Source organism: Polypterus senegalus, chromosome 2, assembly GCF_016835505.1.
Source record: "Polypterus senegalus isolate Bchr_013 chromosome 2, ASM1683550v1, whole genome shotgun sequence".
Lineage (NCBI taxonomy): Eukaryota > Metazoa > Chordata > Cladistia > Polypteriformes > Polypteridae > Polypterus > Polypterus senegalus.
The window spans coordinates 270383539-270404584 of NC_053155.1; the positions used below are offsets into that span (position 1 = coordinate 270383539).

General features: G+C 35.6%; 1 protein-coding gene across 5 annotated transcripts in view; it reads right to left on the reverse strand.

Moving 5' to 3' along the window:
* The window catches only part of LOC120523875 (ribosomal protein S6 kinase alpha-3), a 167192-nt gene that overhangs the window by 30657 nt on the left and 115489 nt on the right, over positions 1-21046 (reverse strand). For 4 of the 5 annotated variants that reach the window (XM_039745554.1, XM_039745556.1, XM_039745558.1 and 1 more), the window contains 7 exons: positions 20832-20974; positions 20272-20342; positions 19279-19367; positions 14531-14595; positions 13243-13345; positions 11435-11559; positions 6277-6402 (listed from right to left, as the gene is read on the reverse strand). In XM_039745554.1, the coding sequence (XP_039601488.1) occupies positions 6277-6402; positions 11435-11559; positions 13243-13345; positions 14531-14595; positions 19279-19367; positions 20272-20342; positions 20832-20974 (722 nt within the window). The remainder of the gene's footprint in view (positions 1-6276; positions 6403-11434; positions 11560-13242; positions 13346-14530; positions 14596-19278; positions 19368-20271; positions 20343-20831; positions 20975-21046) is intronic. The other variant, XM_039745555.1, reaches the window with a different exon arrangement.

Consider the following 21046-nt stretch of genomic DNA (forward strand, 5'->3'; position numbering starts at 1 on the left):
CATTCACTTTTTTTAAATGAGGAACAAGTAGCCATTCTAGTCCTGTTTTGTTTCTCTTTGGAGATTTCCAATTTATTATTTAGTTAAATAATTTGCAGATATGCTCTCTTCTGTGCATAGTGAAACACTGCTTTTCTAGTGGAGTATTTTGTTGAATACAGAAAACACTTGTGTGGATTATGTAACAAAATAACTTAATAAGTAACAAGTGCAGTTAGGTCAGGTCGGGGAGCATACACTGGTACAGCAAGTTGCCGCAACCACCACATGACAAAATAGCTCGGGATCCTCGTTGGTAACCCCCCAGGCAGACACTCAGTCCAGTCCCACCCTCCGGAAATGACCCTCTATCTGCAGCAGCCAGGTGTTACATGGGTCTTCCCTGACCTGGTCCAGCCACTCGGGTCCTAAACAATGAAGATTCTGCGAGCCAGATCACCCTAGGGGAATCTCGCCACATAACCGCAAGTGCTATAACTGACATTCCCTCACCACTCATTTGAAACAAAGTCAAACCAGCAGTACCCAAGGATTCTCTGAAGAGACACAGTACCAAAAGAGTCCAGTCTTCGTCTCAGATCACTGGAGAACGTCCATGTCCCGCAAACCATATAGCGATACAGGAAACACCAGGACTCTAAAGACTTGGAACTTTATCCCTTTGCATAGATATTGGGAGCACCACACACAGGACACTTGCAAGCCCAGACACTCAGACTCCTCACTCAGTCTCTCAATCAGAGCCTCCACTGACTGTGAGATCACAGCATCGTCAACAAAGTGAAGATCAGTAAATCTTTCTTCACCAACAGATGCTCCACAACAGCTGGACCCCATGACCTTGCCCAACACCCAGTCAATGCATAGAGAGTAGGAGCAAGAATACGCCCCTGACGAACACCAGAATCAACTTGGAAAAACGCACAGCCTCTGCATAGCACTCACAGTACCAGTGTACCGACTGGCCATGATATTCAGTAACCTTGAGGAGATCCTGCAGAGTCTCAGGATGTCCCATGGGGCAGCTCGATCAACTGAGTTGAACACTCTACGAAAACTGACAAAGGCTGCAAAGAAACTCTGATGATATTTTCGTTTGTGCTCCATGAGAAGCCTCAGTGTCAGGATATAGTCGATGGTAGACTTCTTAGGCGGAAAACCAGACTGCTCCAGTCGCTGGTAGGTGAGCAAGTTATCACATATCCTACTGAGGACGACCCTAGCAAGGACCTTACTCGGCACTGACAGCAGTGTTATCCCCCTGTAATTGCTAAATCCAGGTGATCACCCTTCCCTTTCCAGATAGGGACAAGTCCCATTTTCCAGTCAGTTGGGATGACGCCGGTCTCCCAAATGGAAGCAAAGATTGCCAGCAATGCCAAGAGGACAGCCTTTCCACCCAGTCTAGAGAAGGTCACCCTGAATACCAGAGATCCCTGCAGCCTTCCCTACCCTACCTGTCAGTGAGATTGCGTGGTTCACAGCTAATTGGAGGATCAACATCAAGAACCATGGACCCAGAAATATCTAATGACCTAGCTGGAGGATCAGCTTTAAACAGCTGCTCAAAGTAGCCAGTCCAGAGGGTCACATCTGCAATGTCATCCTTAAGGACCATCAGCTGCCCTAACTGCAACTCTCTGAGGAAAACATTTGGATGTGTGTAATGCTTCAAATCCTCTGTAAGCAGGATGTGGGTCACTAAACCATAAATATGGTGTCACTTGCTCAAAGATTCATCATTCAAATGCCTCCTTATCTGCCCTAAGAGTCCTTGCAGCCGTCCTCAGTTCCCAGTACAGACCAGAGCTGCCATCAATCCGTGCACTGCGAGTCCCTGTGAGATGAAACACCAGTAACACCAACACAACCCTCCACAACCTTCAGGGTCTTGTCACGGAAGGTCTTCCACATCACATTAGGATTGGCTGTCACAGCCAAGCCCGTAAGTTCCTCATACAAACTGTGTGCAAACTTGTTAGAAACAGCCTGATCTTTCACCATGGTCAACCAGACCCATGGGGACCGAGACAATCCTCATAGCCCAGCCCTGTCAGTGCCAGTGGTTGCACTGAAGTCACCCATGGCCAGAGGAGCATCACCTCACAGGCACCCATCAAATACCAAGCAAAGCTGCGAATAAAATGTCTAACTCACCGAGACATCATTCACAGCGGTCGAAGCATACACTGAGACAACAGACAAGGCACCCAGGGAGTGCCGTAAACAGAGTCTTATAATACACTTGTTGAAAGGAGTGACATCAGACACCATCGGGAGGAGCCGATTCGCTACAACAACAGCTACTCCCTGAGTATGACAGCCATCAGAGCGATCAGACCAATAAAAGGTGTATCCACCTACAGAAATCTGGCCAGTCCCCGTCTGCACACCTCTGAGAGTGCTGCCACTGAGATGCATAATTTACGCAGCTTCTCTGACACCAGAAGATGATGATCATCATGCCGGAGAGACAAGACATTCCACGCGCCTATCCACACCAATTCTGAACCCCCATTGGCTCTCTGGCGGTTTTGACTTTCTAGAGGGCTAAACCCTATCTCCTTTATAATGCGAGCAGCCTTCCTATGAGAAGCTGCAGCAGAGCTACTCCCATGGAGAGCAGAAAGGAGTCCTATCTGTCGTCTCAGAGCTGCGTGAATTATTATTTTTTTAAATGGTGGCTGCAGTGCCAACCCTGCAGACCCACAGTTATAAGCTTGTTTGCTTTACATTTTACAGCAAGTAATTTTTCAGCATTTCTCAGACAGGTAAGCATGTGCCACTAACTGTCAATCAGATATCACAGTTTAAAGTCACCACTCACCTGCTGGCCCAAAATGAACAGGCAAGCGATCTACAAAATGTCACTCTGCAAAAGTAAACCAATCAACCTCCCACCTAAATGTAACCACTTTTAATCTTTTTATCTACCTGTGGCACCTTACTACCTAAATGCAAGCAAGTGGCGAATGAAACGAAAAAAAAAAATCTAATGCAGCCCAAACTTTTAACTATCATTGTCTTTTCACGAACTGCATTTTAATTAGTTAGTTTGATAACCCATCTTTCATATCCAATTCAATTCCAGACAACAATTCTTGGAACTACCTTACTTGTAAGAAAAATGCCTCTCATCATATCCTTTGCATCAATGTTTTGACTGTACTCATGTGAAGAGCTGATCAAACAGAAGTGTTTGACTGTTTAATTGTACCATTTGTTTAAAAATATTTTCATGTTTGAACATCCCTTTAAAACATGAATTTGAATTAAACAACTGATGCTGATTGTAATGCATCACAGTTACTGCATTTTTCAGCAGACATTCATGCTGAACATGTAAACTCTTCGAAGAGAACTAATTATGTTAGCTAACAACACTTCACAGTATGTTATGTTTTAAAATCTGTTAGATAAATAGGATGGCTGTGGTTTTTGATTTTAAGATGTGACTAATGAAAACTAAATATGGATTTAAGAATTTATTACCAATATTTTTATAAATAATATAGCATGTTGTATTTTTAAACTAGATTGTAAAGGAAATACCATGATACATATTTTTGAAAATTTACTTACAAAATACCTACATCATTAAGTAAATACAAACTGAAGCAGAAATTTAATGTAAAATCAACATAAAGGAATTAAAAAAATGAATGGCATAGTTTAAACTTAAACAATGTCCTTAAACCTGAACATTTACCAAAATACTACTTGAACAAGTACAACCTGAATTTGAATGCCTTCCTAAAAGGCAAGTTGAAAAGAAGGCAAAAAGAAAATGAGGCAAATGCATTCATTCTCAAATTGGCATAGCACATGAGACACAGACGTGTCAAAGTAAAAATGAAACAATCGAAACATTTGCTAACTTTGAATGCAATGCTGAAGACTGATTTTAATACTAGAACCCCTGAAGCCTACGAAAAAATTTGTAATCTCGGGCCACCTTAAATTCCTTCACACCTCTCCAATAGCGTCTTTTGTTTTGCAAATGTGTCAATAAGCACAAGCATCCTGCTATCCCACCCCCCACAACGCTGCAGCGCAACTCGGGGAAAAAGTTCTCCCAGCTCAAGTGTGTTTATGTGCGTGTGAGGTGCCTAGAGTTGTATAGGGTAACTAATAAAGTTATTTGGCATACATACATTTCATATACTGTATGTTCTGTGTCTACAACAATTTGTGTAAGTGTAGGATGAAAGGAATTGCGAGGCAAGAAATTATGAACAGTCAGTAGTAACATCCCATGTAAATTTTGGCTAATTGTAAAAGTTAATGCTTTTTTTTATTATTATTATTTAGTTTTATTCTGTCAGTGACGTTCATGTGGTACAACGGAACTTGCCTCTCCCTCTCTGAGTTGATGACATTTATCTCCATTCTTTTAAAAGATATAATGTCCTGTGACCGCTATCAGACTATCATGTGGCATTTTCGCTTTGATAACAAAGAGAACCATGCAGAATGTGTGAAAAAACGACCGGTTGGCTGTGATTTCAGTCATCCGGCAATGTTTTGTTGAGAGCTGTGTTTTGAGTCACAACCCAATGGCATAGACTTTCTGAATCTGTGGTCATAAAGCTTATGGAGCTATTTCTGAACAAAGCCAGAAGTGTAACAACAGAGCTTCTTCCCAGTGCTTTCGCTAGCTAATAGGCTACTGCACCGCAACATAACTCTGCTTGGCACCAAAGTAAAGTGGGACTTCCACCTGCAGCTAAAGTCGCTTTAGAACGTGAGCAATTCGCCACGCTAATGTTTAGAACTGGCAGTCAGTTTGATTCATGCAATGCGTCACTAAAAATACATCAGTTTTAGCCATATCAGTAGGAAGCTGAATTGGAATGCATTGCCCTTTTGTCCACACAGATGTCAGATGGGTAAGCACAGATGTATTTTGGAAAAGGTTTAGTAAGTTATTACCAGAAATCAAGGAGTTTCACTATTTTTAAATAACAAACAGAACAGAAATGTCTGGGGGATGAGAAGTGCCTCCTAGACTTGGTGTTTGTAACAGACAAGTTGAATAACCTGAATTTGGAGCTGAAGGCAAAAGCAGGAATTTCATTAATATACACAGTTCTGAGAACAAATTCAAGCAAAAGTTAGAATTACTTGCTTCAAAGCTGGAATGTTATGACTTGAGACATTTTCCAAATGCAATAGAAGAGCTAGAAAATTAGCCAACTATACTGCATGTAGTTCAATTTCAATATGACAATCAAACTCTGAAGAACTCTTCAAAGACCTTGCATTATTTGAAGTGATTGAAGAATTTATGAACCATTCAGAAAAAAAAGATGGTCACTGTTCAAGAGTTTTGGAAATTATGGCACCAGACAAAGTACCCAAATATGTGTAAATATGCCATGTATTCAGCAATGGCATATATATGTGAATCCACATTAAAAAAATGATTAAAGCCAAATATTGCTCATCCACCTGGAAGCCTATTTGAGGATTACTGTCCTAAGTACACAAATCTAGTTGACTCCATGCAGTGCCTGTCCGCTAATATAATATTTAGCCTAATTGTTTGCTAACTACTTTTAACACATTACACCTTATACATCAGTAGATCTTTTTGAAATGTCCACTAAAAATACACATCTCAAGTCGAAAAAGTGTGGCCATCTGGTTTTAGGAACTGTATGCTGACATCTTTAGTTTGATGGTAGGGATGAAAGTAATTGACAGTGAAATTGTATTAGTGAAATATTTTGTCACTGAGCTTTGCTTCACCATGTTTCAGAAAGTCAGTTACTTCAAAGCAAGTAATCAGCAAACTGTATACAAACAAATGTTTGCAATAAGTGGTATACGTCAAACTAAATGGGCCACTCTAATGTCAGTTTTCAAGGGATTTACACACTTCAAGTATATGATTATAATATCAGTTTAATTACCAATTGTCTTTACTATTATTTCATTTTAAAATGCTTGTATAGTCATTTTACTTAGCTTTCTTCAAGGATAATAACCTTGCTGGGAATTCTTATTAACAGAGAAAGGAGAGAAGAATAAAGTGCGACATTTGCTGATTAAACTAAATTATAGGCATTGCTAATGGTTCACATTGTTTTATATGTAAAAATAGGATTGTTTTTAATTTTATTACGGTCTCCCAAAAAACTTTATTTTATGCTGATAAAAATGATTAAACTTTGCATAAGTGTCACAGTTGTATCCCTAAGTACCATATTTCCATTTAAGCCTTTTTAGTTGTATGAATGGTATTTTTATCAATAAAATCAAAACATAAGTTACCTTTGCAGCATATTCCATATTTGTGCCCATATGAACACATCTCTTGCAAACTGAGTACGACCCAACTCCAATATCTTCTTTAACATCGTATACATCAGTGAACTGAATGCTATTTCTATGGAGCTGCTGAAAAACAAAAAACTGAATTACGAAATGCTAATTTAACTAAAGTAAATTTGTAACAGCCACCAGATATAAACCAGATTATGTCCTTATGGAAATGGTACAATTATGTTTAATAAGTAGCATTTGATAAAAGCAAAGTCGGAATTGAAGGAACATCTTACAATTCCAGTTGTACCAATGTGGAGGTCCAATTAATCAAAATTATCTATGAATGTCATTATGGGATATAAATTTCTTCCTACTGTAAAATAATTGAAACATGATACAAGTATATATTCATTCACAAGGAGCAGACCAAAAATTGCTTTGTTTTTTAAGAAGCATTTACCATTCACTTAAATTCTAAATGCCAATTCAGTCAGTGAACTGTCAACATAGTATGCCGTTGTATATAGCACCTAATCATATTATGTATATATTATGTACATGTTAAGAGTATACAGTATATCACAAAATTTAAAATTTCAAAAGATTTCAAATATCACAATATATACTCATTGCCAAAAGAAAGTAATGTTTTATGCACAGAAAGTAAACAGTTATGTATTTCTGAAGCCAGATGGCAACATTACATTTAGCAGATGAAAATAAGCATTTTGACTACACCCACATGACTGTTTCTCCTATAGAATGTTTGTTAAATGTGGAAACTGCAAGTTGGGGCTCATATTTGTAGTAAGAGTACCCTTTCAGACAATGTACTAGACTGTATATTTATTTATGTGTAATGGACAGATCTGGTATTAAGGTGACCTTAATAAGCCTATCTTTATTTCTGAAGGCATTCTTTTCTTGACCTTTTCTCATACTGTCAACTTTACTCTCCTACAGGACACATGTCAGGTATAATGGTTTTGATTCCCAAATCACTACACAAGATTTTGACAATTATTTATCCAATCAGACTAAGCTACATGATTCTGTTTTTCCACCTCTTTCATTTTAATTAGAGAACTCATGCCTGGTCTTCACTATTTATAAGATAGTCTTTTGTAAGTAGACTCTACAACTGTTAGAAGTAAAGCTGTTTCTAAAGTCCAAAGCATGGTCTGGGCAGTGAAAAAAGGAATCTGTTCTTGAGAAATTGTGTAAAAAGAAATTGTACTTTTATATTATAATAAATAAGTATCTGAATAAAAACAAATGTTTATAATTATGGAATATGTAGAATGAAAGAAAATGGTTAAAACCTAACTTGATATCTAGGTAAGTAACACATTGCACATTAAATATTTATTGCATTTTAAGCAGATGTTACATTTTTAGAAGGAAAAGTTACTTTTCTCCTTTGCCAATCTGAAGAGCAATGAAATGAAAATCAAAAAAAATATTTTAAATTATAATATATTGTAATATACTATTCAAGCACCAATCAGCCACATTATTAAAACCATCTGCCGAATATTGTGTAGGTCCCCCTCATGCCTCTGACCTATCAAGGCTTGGACTCCACAAGACCTCTGAAGGTTTCCTGTAAGTTACAAGGAGGGGCCTTCATGGATCAGATTTGTTTTTCCCGCACATCCCACAGACGTTCGATCAGATTTTAAGACCAGGCCACCTTCTTCTTTATTGCTCCATGATCCAGTTCTGACATGCACATGCCCACTGTAGGTACATTCAGTGGAGGACAGGGGTCAGTGTGGATACTCTTAACAGTCTACGGCTACGCAACCTCATACGCAGAAAAGTGCAATGCCCTGTACGTTTAGATATTTTTCTCCCATGGCCAGCATTAAGGTTTTCATCAGTCTGCACTACAGTATCTCTTCTGTGGGATAGGGCCAGTTTGGCTAGCACATCAATGACCTTTTTTTCTTTACTTGGACCACTTTTGGTAGGTACTAATCACTGCATACCAGGAAAGTCCCACAAGACCTGCCATTCTGAAGATGCTCTGATCCAGTCGTTCAGCCAACACAATTTAGCCCTACTCAAAGCTGCTCAAATCCTTACGCTTGCCCATTTTTTCAACTTGCAACAATCACCTTCAAGAATGGACTATATACACTTGCTGCTCTATTATAGCCCACCCCTTGACAGGTGCCACTGTAAAAAGATAACCAATATTATTCACTTTCCCTGTCAACAGTTTTAATGTTATAGCTGACTAATGTTATAGCTAGGTAGAGATTTTATCCAAAGATTACCAGTTTCAACTACATAATAGTAAAATAAAGTGAGGATTCTTGTTATCCAAAACACTTCTGAAGAATAAAATTGTGAAAATTTGAATTTATTAATAACTATTTCAATAAAGACATAATTAAAAATGTATTTGCTGTTCTATAAAACACTATCACTTTAAAAAAAAAAAAGGTTACATGAGCTATAAAACTTTAGAGACACACACATATAAAAGGATGCAATCATTAATTTTTGATGAAAAAATCTGAAAATTATATATGTACTCAGAATCTGTTAATACAGGTAGCATTTTAATTTGGTATTCATTTTACCCATAAAAGTGCAAATGTTACACTTTGTTTCATTGAAATGGAGCAGAAATAACTCGATATTGAGACACTTAACAGAGTCTTTTATATAGAAGATAGCTTTCACCTCATTTAGAAATCATTAATTCACAAATCTGAGAGAGAAATACAACTTATTACAAAGATATTTTTTCATTATTTACAAATCAAATACGTTATTTATTGTAATATATATTGTAGTATTGTCCACAATGCAGTTTACAATATAATTTGCAAAACAAAGCAAATTATTATACTCATAATTATAGATTGAAAAGTCACTCTTCAAATACAGTCTTCCTTTATTTTTATGATGCTCTCAAATCTGAATAGGCTCTTATTGGACTCTTTGCAATTATGTATGAAACATTCAATCATCCTCCTATTGTACTTTTTTAGACACATTGTTAACTTGCTTCCCAATTTTGGAAAAAGGCTGTACAGTTCTCTGTTTCTTGATAATATAATGGGCTGTGCTAATTAATAGGGTCAACTCAAGCATTGTAAAAAATATGCCGTCTTTGTTTGAGATATTGCTCTTTTTTTCAACCTCCTGAGCAATGTTAGCTCTTATACTTTACCCATATTCTCCCTAGTTCCTACTGAAGGAAAGCCTGGGAGAAATAAGTATATCAAAATAAGTAAGTATGTGTAATACTGTGTTCATGAAAAAAGATCTACCTTGTTGGAAAGCATAGCCTTCCCCCAAATAACAAATACTAGCCAACCCGTGGCGTACCATACTCATAATCAGGCTGGTTTTTTAATGATTTTTAAGCACAGGGAGAAAATTAACATTTGAAAAACTGGTAATGTAATAAATCAGCAAGAAAAGCAACATTGTAACAATGCACGGAACGAACCAACACCCAATCGTCCGTGACTGAAAACTGGCGGACCGCCATCGCTCATGTGCCCACCTCCAACTCGTCACTTGAGTCGTTGTCGTCTTTGCACAGTCCAGATGCACCTGTGACTCACGTAAACTTTCCGTGTTCCTGCAGGAGCATCTAAGAAGATGCATGTTTGTGTCGCGGATGCGAATTGCTGCATGTAGCTTGTAAAACAGTTTGCTATGGTGCACGCGGTCGTGCGTCGTAACCGAAAACTTGGTTTTTAAAGACTGCTTACTTCATTGTGTTTTAACCTCAGTTGTAAAGGATTGTTTTAAGGATCTCAATGGATACCCCTCGTAAACCGTTTTACACGTTGCATATGGCGAATCACCTCCGGCATGGCTCCTTCCTGCGTGCACCATAGGTGTCTTACTTGTTGGTGGCTTAGTGAATCCTCCATGGGTTTCTTGCCATAGTGAATTATATATATAGATAATAATATCCTTTGGAATATGTTGTGGTTAGATTCATTAATGGCAAGTAAAAATTGCTTATCATCAGCACAGTTCATATGTCCTGTAAACTTAGAAGCCAAAGGTAATGGAACTAGCTGAAGCATCTAGTAGTTGGACCAATCAGTGGTGAAATATCTTGGACACCTAACACAAGAGATGTACTTTCCACTGCACACTGGGAGGTTATCAAAGAACAGACCTAAGATGAACAGAATACATCTCCCAGCTGTGCAAGTACAGTGTACCATGTTCAGCCTAACATACATGTTACTTTCATGATGAAAAACAGGCAGAAAATGACATGAGGTGGTCTTTATCTTGCTTAATACTGACAAACAATGAGGTACTGATAACTGCTCAATCAAACAAGTTGTGCAACTCCTGTAATCTATCCATGGTGGACAAAAGGTAGAAAGTGACCTGCATAGGATGCCAGTCTACTGCCAATAAGTTCTGGAGAAACCCTGTAATAGCAACATAGTCTACAGTTACCATTAGACCTGAAATTATGTGTCTGGGATGGGGGAGGAAAATGTTCTTAAAGGAAAGCTGCTTGAAAATGTAAAAATAAAATTAAACTTAGAGACCTCATCCAAAGTTACTGACATTAATATAAACAGTTTATTTCCGAGGGTAGTTTTATACAGGCGGAGTTTTACAAAACTTTTTATATGAATTGTTAAAAGGAAGATAATGTTTTTAAAAAGCTGTATATGCTACATCCTACTCAGAAGATGAACAGACTGGCAATATTTTATTTTTTAACTACACATTTCATTTTAAATTACAGCCATTATAGTGATTAGTGCACAATTTACTGAAGCATAACCCAAAACAAAAATATCACTTTCTGAGAAAAAATGTTTTTGTTGGTTTGATTTAGAAAGGAAAAGTGTGGTTTCACTGTTTCTACATTCACCTCTAAATAGCTAGAATATTAAATATGGGGGGGGATCAGTATGCTCATGTACAGTTACTTAAAAAAATCTGATAATGTTTTCAAACCTTTATTAACAACACAAACTCATAAATACAAATATACGCATATAGTAATGTATTGGAGTAGAAATAAAATCAAAATATGATTTTAATTTCTGTGGGGTGGTAATATTACACATTAATTTTGCTAAAATGCTACAAAAATGATTTGTTTACAAGACACTTATTAAACCTCAACTCAATCAGTAACGCAAGAATGTTTACTTACTTGTACAACAGAATGCATGTTTGAATTTTGTATAGGCTGATTTTCCTCCTCTGAATTAATGGCAACAAAGCTAAATCCTCGAAACAACTTATGAGCATTGGCACTGGGGGGAACTCCCGGAGAATCTTTTATATATATATAAAAAAAAACAAAAAAACATAAAAAACAAAGATTATACAATATTGTATTTTATTATAATAATATGTCAGATAACATTTTGGTAACACATATTAACTTGGTTCACAATGCTAACAAAATCCAGCGATTGTGGATGGAGTTATATTGTCATAATTTGACCACTGGCAAATCATTTGCCATGTTGTGAATACATATGATAAAATTCATGAATTCAGAGAAAATTATTTCATTTTCACTAAAAAGACACTAAAATAATAACAGTTTTAAATATACATTTTTAGCATCCTTGGGTGGCACAGTGTTGCAGTGGTAGCGCTGCTACCTTACAGTAAGGAGACAAGGGTTCACACTCTAAGTCCTCCCTGAATGGAGTTTGTATCTTCTCCCTGTGTTTACAAGGGTTTACTTTTACAGTCCAAAGACATGCTGGTTAGGTAGACTGAGGGTGCTAAAATAGCACATTCAACCTGCAAAGGACTGGTGCCCTGTCCAGAGATTGTTCTTGCCTTGCATCCTATGTTTGCTGAGAGATGTTTAAGCTCCCCCACAACCCTGCTGAGGATAAAGCAGATTAGAAAATGAATGGATAGATTAACTGCCTTTTTGTATCCAGTGTGAAGCTCTGAAATAGCTGATAGTGACCTAGGTAACACTGACCATTATATTGATCATTACCAAATAGGGCACTCATCTCGTCTCACTGTCATATTCACCCTGTCATTTAGATTCACATTGTAAATAAAATTATTTGTATGAATAACCCTTACAGATCACAGTGGCACACTAAAAACCTTCGCCAACACTTTTATAAATATTTTAGTGAATAATTTTAAGACTATAATAACTATTTAAAGCTATATTTTGAAGAGTTTGGAAAGAAGTGAACTTTCACTGAAACATCAATTCACTGAAAAAGAAGAAGGGTTAGAAAATGCATTTATGGTTAGGTGCACGGATGCATTTGGGAACTTAGTTAATTCTTTTGAATGTTGTATGATTTTTAACATTAATTTCAAAATTAGTCCAAGTCATTTTAAATGTACAGACAAGACAAGACTTCTACTGTACTGTTAACAGAAGATGGTGGTCAAATCCAGAATACTAGGTTCAAGTCCAAAGGACTTTACATATTCTCCCCATGTCTATGTTTTTGTTTTTTTAATCCCCTACCTGATTTTCCAGAGAAATACACCTTAGGGTGGTGGGTGACTTTAAAATGGCCATGTACAGACAGGTGCTCATGTGTGCACTGTGATGGCTGCATGAATGCCTTCATGCTGTATTTACAGTAAGCCTTAAATGATTGTCAAATGTGGGAAGTACCTACCTGGTCTAAATTTGTTTTTGTGTGAAATACTGTGGAGGTGCTGGAAGTTTTCAAATACTGAATTTGAAAATTCTTTTCAAGACCATCACAGTCAGATACATTTATGTAAATCTTTGGTGCATGTTAGGAATATTTGTCTATGTCTAGAGCACTTACGGATGTCTGCGTATGCTTTGTGGATTCCACCACAGATCCTCCAATGTGAGATAAAAATGAAAATACCATTGACTACACATTTTTGTTTTCTTGCATATTCCATTAAATTTTTATATTTGACAGATTCAAGGACTATAGAAGCATGTTATGAAATTACAGAAGTGAGTAAAAATACGCAACTTTGTACCTTTAGGAGTTTTTGCTGTAAATTCAGGGTCAAAGTAAAATGTATCATCGGGTCGTCCTGAGGCTGGTTTAAAAGGTGGATAAATTTCCCTTCTGAATAATTTCTAAAAAAGTACAGGAGGAAGAACTGTCAGTAAAAACATAAAATAAAATCCAATGAATTAAGGTATTATCTCACATGTAGTATATAAATTGAACGTTTACATATGTAGAGTAAACATAAATCATATTTATAGTTTATATTTGAACAATTTCTTTCTCATTTTATGCTTGAACTTTAAAATAAAATGGTCTAAGTTCTGCAAAATATGGCAGCCAGTAAAGAAGTCCAACTTAGTGTGCACTTAACAGTTTATAAATGTCCTTTGGTCTACTCCATTGGGATTTAGAATTTAAGATAATTCTTCTTAGTAGAATAAAGCACAATATGACCAATACTGTCCAAACAATGTATACCCAAATTAATCAATACTCCAATTCTAAGATGCATAGAACCCCAAGGCAAAGTAAAAACATTTTTATATTATGCAAAAAGATGTCATTGTTCTTCACAAGATGAATATTATTTTTCCATACCAGTCATGAAGGTAATACACGGCTAGCTCACCTTGTTTATTGAACCTGATATAAAGATATAAAGATACAATTTTTGTGGAAGTGTTTCACTTCTTTGCGTTTTTGTGTTATTGTTTAAAAATGTCCTATTTTTTTGTAACTCTACCAAGAACAAATGATTTTCATAACATAACAGCAGAATGGTACATATGAAACTGGATTAAGGAAAGATCAAGAAAGCAAACACTGCATAGCTGGTTTCTTCCTGTCTGCTGATTATCCTTAACTAAAACAACTGCAGGTGATATTAACACGGCTAAATGTTTTAGGTTAATGCATTGTTAATTTAAGATTTACACTGATATTAAAGGAAACATCTACTGAAAATCATATCATGACTTATTCCAGTTTAAAGTTTGTGGACATAATTAAAAAAAAAAAAATGACTTGCAGGTTAATGCTAATCAGCTTTTAACTATCACTCTTAAACAACAAACTCTGCAACCTAACCAAATTAAGCAATGTCTAAATAAGATTACTGGAAAAAAGCATTCTAAATATAAAAGCCATCTAAACTAAGAGATTATAACACATTTCATGAAAATCTGGTGCCTATAACTAAAAAGAGTGTTTTTAATTTGTAGTACTACATTATATTATAACATTCTACATCTGCACAAAGGTCAAAGACAGTGTTAATTAATCATTTTAACAAAATATTTTCTAGTATTTACATTCCAGTCAATAGTTGAGAAGAACGGATGTCTCTTAATTTCCTCTACTCCATCTGGACCAGCACCTAAAAATATGAACAAATAAAATAATTTATCCACATTTTGTCCCTAAACTTGTGGTTTTCTTAATTATATATCTTCAAAATTCAGGAGGACATGAAAATTAAAGATATAAACTAATAGCTTTAAAAATGTATACATAGTATACAGTATTTCAGTGCAGTAACTATTACTCTTCCTTAGATAACTGAGTTACAGAAAAAAATACAAGTACATTTTCTTTGAAAATATGTTAAAAAAAGACATACTTGGCCAATCATTTGGATTGAAGCAGTTACAGTAATTAATATTTTAAAATGTCATCATTGAACAGTAAACATCTATTTAAAATGTGAACAAGATACAAGGGACATCCCCTGGAAAATTTTCATAATAATCTTAAATATGAAAATATATTTCATTCAAAATGGGGGTACAACAAAATAACATATATATATATATATATATATATATATATATATATATATATATATATATATATATATATATATATAAAGAACTACTTAACAGATTTAGATCGGGATTTTGCTATAACTTGCTTGAACATTCCAGTTGATTTTGCAACCTCTCTCATTTCACCAAGTATCATAGTTCGGTGGAGTACTGATTTATTTGTGTGAATCCGAGAGAGACGCAGCAAGGCCCTCCTCACTCATGCACCAGCCTCTGGGCGTATCTTACATCCACTCATAACAAATGAGAGAACTACTTAACGGATTTAGATCAGGCTTTTTTCTAGAATTTGCTTGAACATTCTGGTTGATTTTGTGGCTTCTCTCATCGCGCCAAGAATCATAGTTCGCTTGCAGAAGCGATATATTCGCACTAATCGGAGACAGAGGCTGTGGGCCATGGGGAGGGGGAAGTGTGTCGCCAGGAGTGGGGTGCCAGGCAGGGCCTTCCTTGCTGTCCTGTTTCACTATTACGTGGGGGGAGCTGTGGGGGGGTGGGTAGTTTATAATATTGTTGTATATCAGGCTAACAACTTCATCAAACTGATTTATTACATTTATTTCCATGTATATGTTTAACAACTATAGACACATAGGAAAACACTTTGATATGTCTTTAGGACACAAAAATTATGCCCACCTTTATGCTTATAAAATCTGATTTCATAACACACTTCAGATATGATGTTGGGGTAGATCATGTTTTAAGAACTAACCTATGGAGTAAGATCGCTGTCAAAATCACTCATAATAATTTAAATCAAATTTACATTTTACACATGTCAATTATGCTTGCGCTTCTGAAAGCCATGCTTGCTTCTGAAAATTACAAGTACAATTCTCAGGTGTGAACAAATTGTCAAAAGTACATCATTGGATGAAGAAGACATTTACTACCAAGGAAGAATCTATTTTTGTTACTATGCATGTGCCACAAAGGCAGACTGCTGGAGTTTTTGACGGTAATCATACTCCATACTTAGCCCCCTTATAGTGGCTCCAAAGGGCAAAACAGAAAAAACAAAATAAAACCAGTCAGTCAGTCAGTCATTCAGTCATTATCCAACCCACTATATCCGAACACAGGGTCACAGGGGTCTGCTGGAGCCAATCCCAGCCAACACAGGGCGCAAGGCAGGAAACAAATCCTGGGCAGTGCGCCAGCTCACCGCAGGAAAATAAAACCAACACAATGACATTAATCAAACAATGACAACATGCAATTAACAATACAAAGAGAGAGCATGAAGTTAAAGGCCATGTGTTTTAAACTTTACATAACGTCTTAGCAGTGTGTTCAGATATTTGTTATACATGTACAGGAAAACGAGATGTTACGGAACCCTTAGGATTTTCTCTCTTGGTCATAGATTTGGGGTTGGGGTTATGACATCACCACCACAAGCCCCCTGGGAGGATATGAATGTATACAAAACAGATGTAAGGATCAGGGGCTTTGCGCAAAACAAACTTCTGAAGCAGCCCCCTTGTGAAGGCACTGCTTTTAAGTGAGTTTTTTTTTTTTAACACTCGCGATTTTGCTATGGAAGCACAGAATGTTACACCCTTATAATGGAGGAATATTTAGAACAAAAATAAACAATCAAAATAAATCAACAAGCTGTGAAATATGACAATAAATACATAATAACATTAAATATGGGAGTTTGTAAGTTCTCAGTTTCCTCCCACGGTCCAAAGATATGCAGGTTAGGTGCTTTAGCAGTACTAAATGACTGACTGACATAAAAGAATAAGGAACAAAAGGCATATTTCATGACCCATTTAATTATTTATACTTGCACTTTTAAGTTATTTATTTTTGTTAAATTTCACAATACTTAACTTTCATTTAATTTATTTATCTGCGTATTTATCCATGCATCAATACAATTTCACAGGGAAGCTGGAGCCTATCCCAGAAGCATAAAGATCTTTTTCTTTTCTTTTGTCTGTGCCAATTAAATATCACATAAATCTCAGTCATCAGATTACAGTGTGCCAACTTTGCCAATCAGTATGACCCATGTAACCATATTGGCACAAGAATAACTCAACTGAAATTTTAAAATGGCATCCATCTTGTCACAAAGTTATTAAAATTAGGGTGATCCTGTACCATTTAACCCTTTGCAATGGCAACTGAGCATCACAGTAAAACCTATTCATTGGATATGGCAAGCTTGCCAGCCAATTTGACCCATGAACTCGCTTTAGACCAGGCAAATCACAACTGCAACATAAAAAAAAGAATCTTGTCACAAAGTTATGAAAAATGCTGCACAACCCTATTCAGCACCTGTTAAACATCAAAGTTAATCCTAGCCATTAAAAATGAGAATGTGGCAGATTTTCCAGTCAATTTGAGACTGGTAGTCATATTGGTCTGTGCAAAACTCAACTGCAGTTTAACAAAAGCATCTGCATTTTCTCAAAACTAATGTGGCCCAATGCCATCTAGCCCTCTGCAGTGCCCATTAAACATCTAATTCCATTCACTAGATACGGGAATGTGCCAACTTTTCCTGTCAGTTTGTCCCATGCACCCAACTCATATATAACAAAGGCATGTCTTGTCACAAAGCCGTAAAAATGAGGGCTGCCCAACATCACCCAACACTTTACTGTGCCCATTAAGCCTTAGATATGACAGTGTGCCAAGTTTTTCATTGAGCTAGGCAAAACTAGCCATTTAACAAAGGCACCTCTCTTGTTGCAAAAAGCTTTGAAAATTAAGTCGATCAATTTGATACAACTCCTTTGTATCCGATCAGGTATAAAATGTGGAAAACTGAATTCTTTTTGTCAAATAAATGGCCTATTTTAGTGACACACTTTAATATCTTTTTATGCAGCAGAATACTTTGACTGGCTCTTATGTAAATAACGGTCACATTCTCCCCATACCTCCATGGGCTTTACACAAGACCTCCCGGAGACTCGCAGGTGAAGTAAATAGAAGGTCCAATGGCGTACCCTCATGATGGATTAACGCCACAGCCAGGGCTGATTGCCCACGGATGTTCACTAACTGCTGCTAGAGAAAACTCCAGTCCCCGAGACCTCCAATTATACCACAAACACACAACACCGAGACAGCAATTGAACTGATAACTAAAGCCTTAGCTCGTATATATGGAATAGGATCATTGTCAAAAATAACTCCATCGTTCTACCTTTGTGGCACATGCGTAGCAACTAAAATCTATTGTTTCTTCTTCGATACAGAGTGCCTTGTGTGCCCAGTGATGGATTTTTTACAGTTTTTTCATGCTTGAGAATTGTACTCGTAATTTTCGGAAGCAAGCATAACTTTCAGAAGCACAAGAGAATTTTTTAGAAGCAAACATAATTTTCAGAAGCAAGCATAACTTTCAGGAACACAAGCGTAATTGACACGTGAAATGTAAATTTTACTTAAATTATTGAAAGTTATTTTTCATAGTGATCTTACTCCATATTAACCAGCGTTTCTGGCAGATCCCCATAAAGTGCCTGTTGCCACTCACTTTGTTACTCCATCTCAAGTATGTAATTTTGTCACAAATTTGCTCACTTATTATTTGAAAATGACCATTTTTAGTTAGTCGTAATTCAGTCGTAGTTCAGAAAAGATTGAAATATTTTTGATACTATCAACTGTTAAGAGTTATTTGAGCAGCAAATGTAAAAATGTCATTCTTATTTAACATGCTTAAAAATTCTCAATATTGAAATTGTTTTTGTTTTGTTATACAATCATTTCTAATTTTTTTGAAGTAAGAATTATGATATCACGTTGTGCTGGAGATAGAGGTTAAAAGGAACAAAGATCCAGCAAAAAGTGCAACTTTTAGTAAGGTTGTCTCAGTTTTTAATGCTTTTTTTTCTAGAAATGTATACAATAAAAATGTTAAAATTTTATTAGTGTATACTCAAAGTTAGACTATACTGGAAACAACTGCAATGTTTTAAAGAAATAGGTCTTATCGTTTTCATGTGATGTTCGAACAGACAGATAGAAATTCAGTTTTATATATGTAGAATATAAGAAGGAATGTTTCATGGTCTCAAAGAATAAAGCATACTGAATTTCTGTTTCTTTGTGTCTGTAAGACCAACATGGGCATGGTGGGAGTTACTCAGATTAAATACGATATTTTAATCTGTAAAAAAAATAAACACATTCAAAACACAAGAAAAAGAGCAAGGAAAAATGATCAGTATTATGCACTATTAATTTTTAATTTATAGTACCTAGTCTATTTGATGGGTTCCGCTTGAAGAGCATTCGTAACAGTGATTGTGCTTCAGGGCTTAGAAACTGTGGCATCCCAAGTTTTGCTCTGCAATAAGAAATAAGTCTCAAAATGTGTATACATTTAAGAGGGTGATTCATATTAATGGGTCTTAAATGCAACAGTAAGCATTGCTTAGACTCCATAAACAAATACAATATACCGTATATGTATAAAAATAAATATATAAGAATACAGTTTACATTACTTTGTGATTGAGATATATATATATATATATATATATATATATATATATATATCAATCACAAAGTAATCTTATGTTTATTGTCCAATAACAACTCAGAAGCTATGCTTGCTTTCTATGCTTTTTTCCCTGATAAAATGTTCAGTGTTATAATAAATGAACCACGGTTTAGAAACAAATAAATCATCTAACGGGATCCCTCAAACAGATCTTTCTCAAAAGCAGATTTTCCAAAAACAGAAAGCAAGACAACTCTGGCAAAAGAGTAGAATTAGCTGTTTAACAATAAAGCCTAAGGAATGATGAAATCATGAACACATTAAATGTAGTCTGCTACATTCTAAAAATAAAACTTAAAGCAAATGAGAATGCTGCACTTTATTTGCAAAGTACACCATCAGTAAAAGAAACTTTAAAACACATAATCAAATACATATTGTAAACCTTTAAAATTATTATTTTTATTACTCCTTGCCACATTCTTAATTTGTAACCATACTGTTAGAATGCTGATATACAATATCTTCAATTGTACAAAGCATAGTGTGACATACATGCTTTATAGAAGGTTACTGATAAATAAACCAAACCCTGGCCCAACATATCTTCAACTGTAACTTTCATTTGAAATAACAAAAATAAAATTTGATACAATAATGTTAATGCTAGTCAACCTGTTTATATCTAATTTCATATAATGTAAATGGCCATCTGATATCAACTAAAATTAATATGCCCATAGCTTACTTTAAAATCATTGTCATTGTCTCTTTTCTGTCTTTTCCTTGAAACGGTAATGTCCCTGTGAGCATCTCAAACTAAAACAGAATAGAATAGGTATTTAGATTAGATATAAATCAAAGTTATCCAAACTCTACATTTTAAAACAATAAATCACTTACAAAATGAAAATGTAAATGTAAAATGACAGGATATTTAAAATAAGCATAGTCCTTAAATAAATGATTTGATAAAATCTACAAATCATATTTAGTCAGGTCAACCACAACATATTTAATCCATGTCTGTTGAGAGCTGTTAGATAATATTAAAAACTATCAAAAATGAATTTACCAAATGTTATACTTCAAAACACATTCTAGTCAAAATATCTTTATAAGAACAATTCTATCTTTATAAGAACAATTCAGAATATTACAGAGTGCTATAATTTACTTCTTTAATTCATCTATAACCATTATCAAAATACAATGAAGCAGAAAGCACAGTGCAGAAAATGCATAAAACATAGTTCCCTAAAATAGTTAAAATTTTGTTGTTATTATCTTTAATCTTACTACACTTACCATTAGAACTCCAAATGACCACCAGTCAGCACTTTGGGTATGCCCCCTCCTGTTCACAACCTCTGGTGCCATATACTCTACAGTTCCACAGAAGGAGTATGCTTTCTTTTCATGGTCGATGGACTCTTTACTTAACCCAAAATCTAATTTAAAAAAGGGTCATCATTCAATAAAGTAAATATATTTTGAGCATTGACAGCTTTTGCAGTTTTACA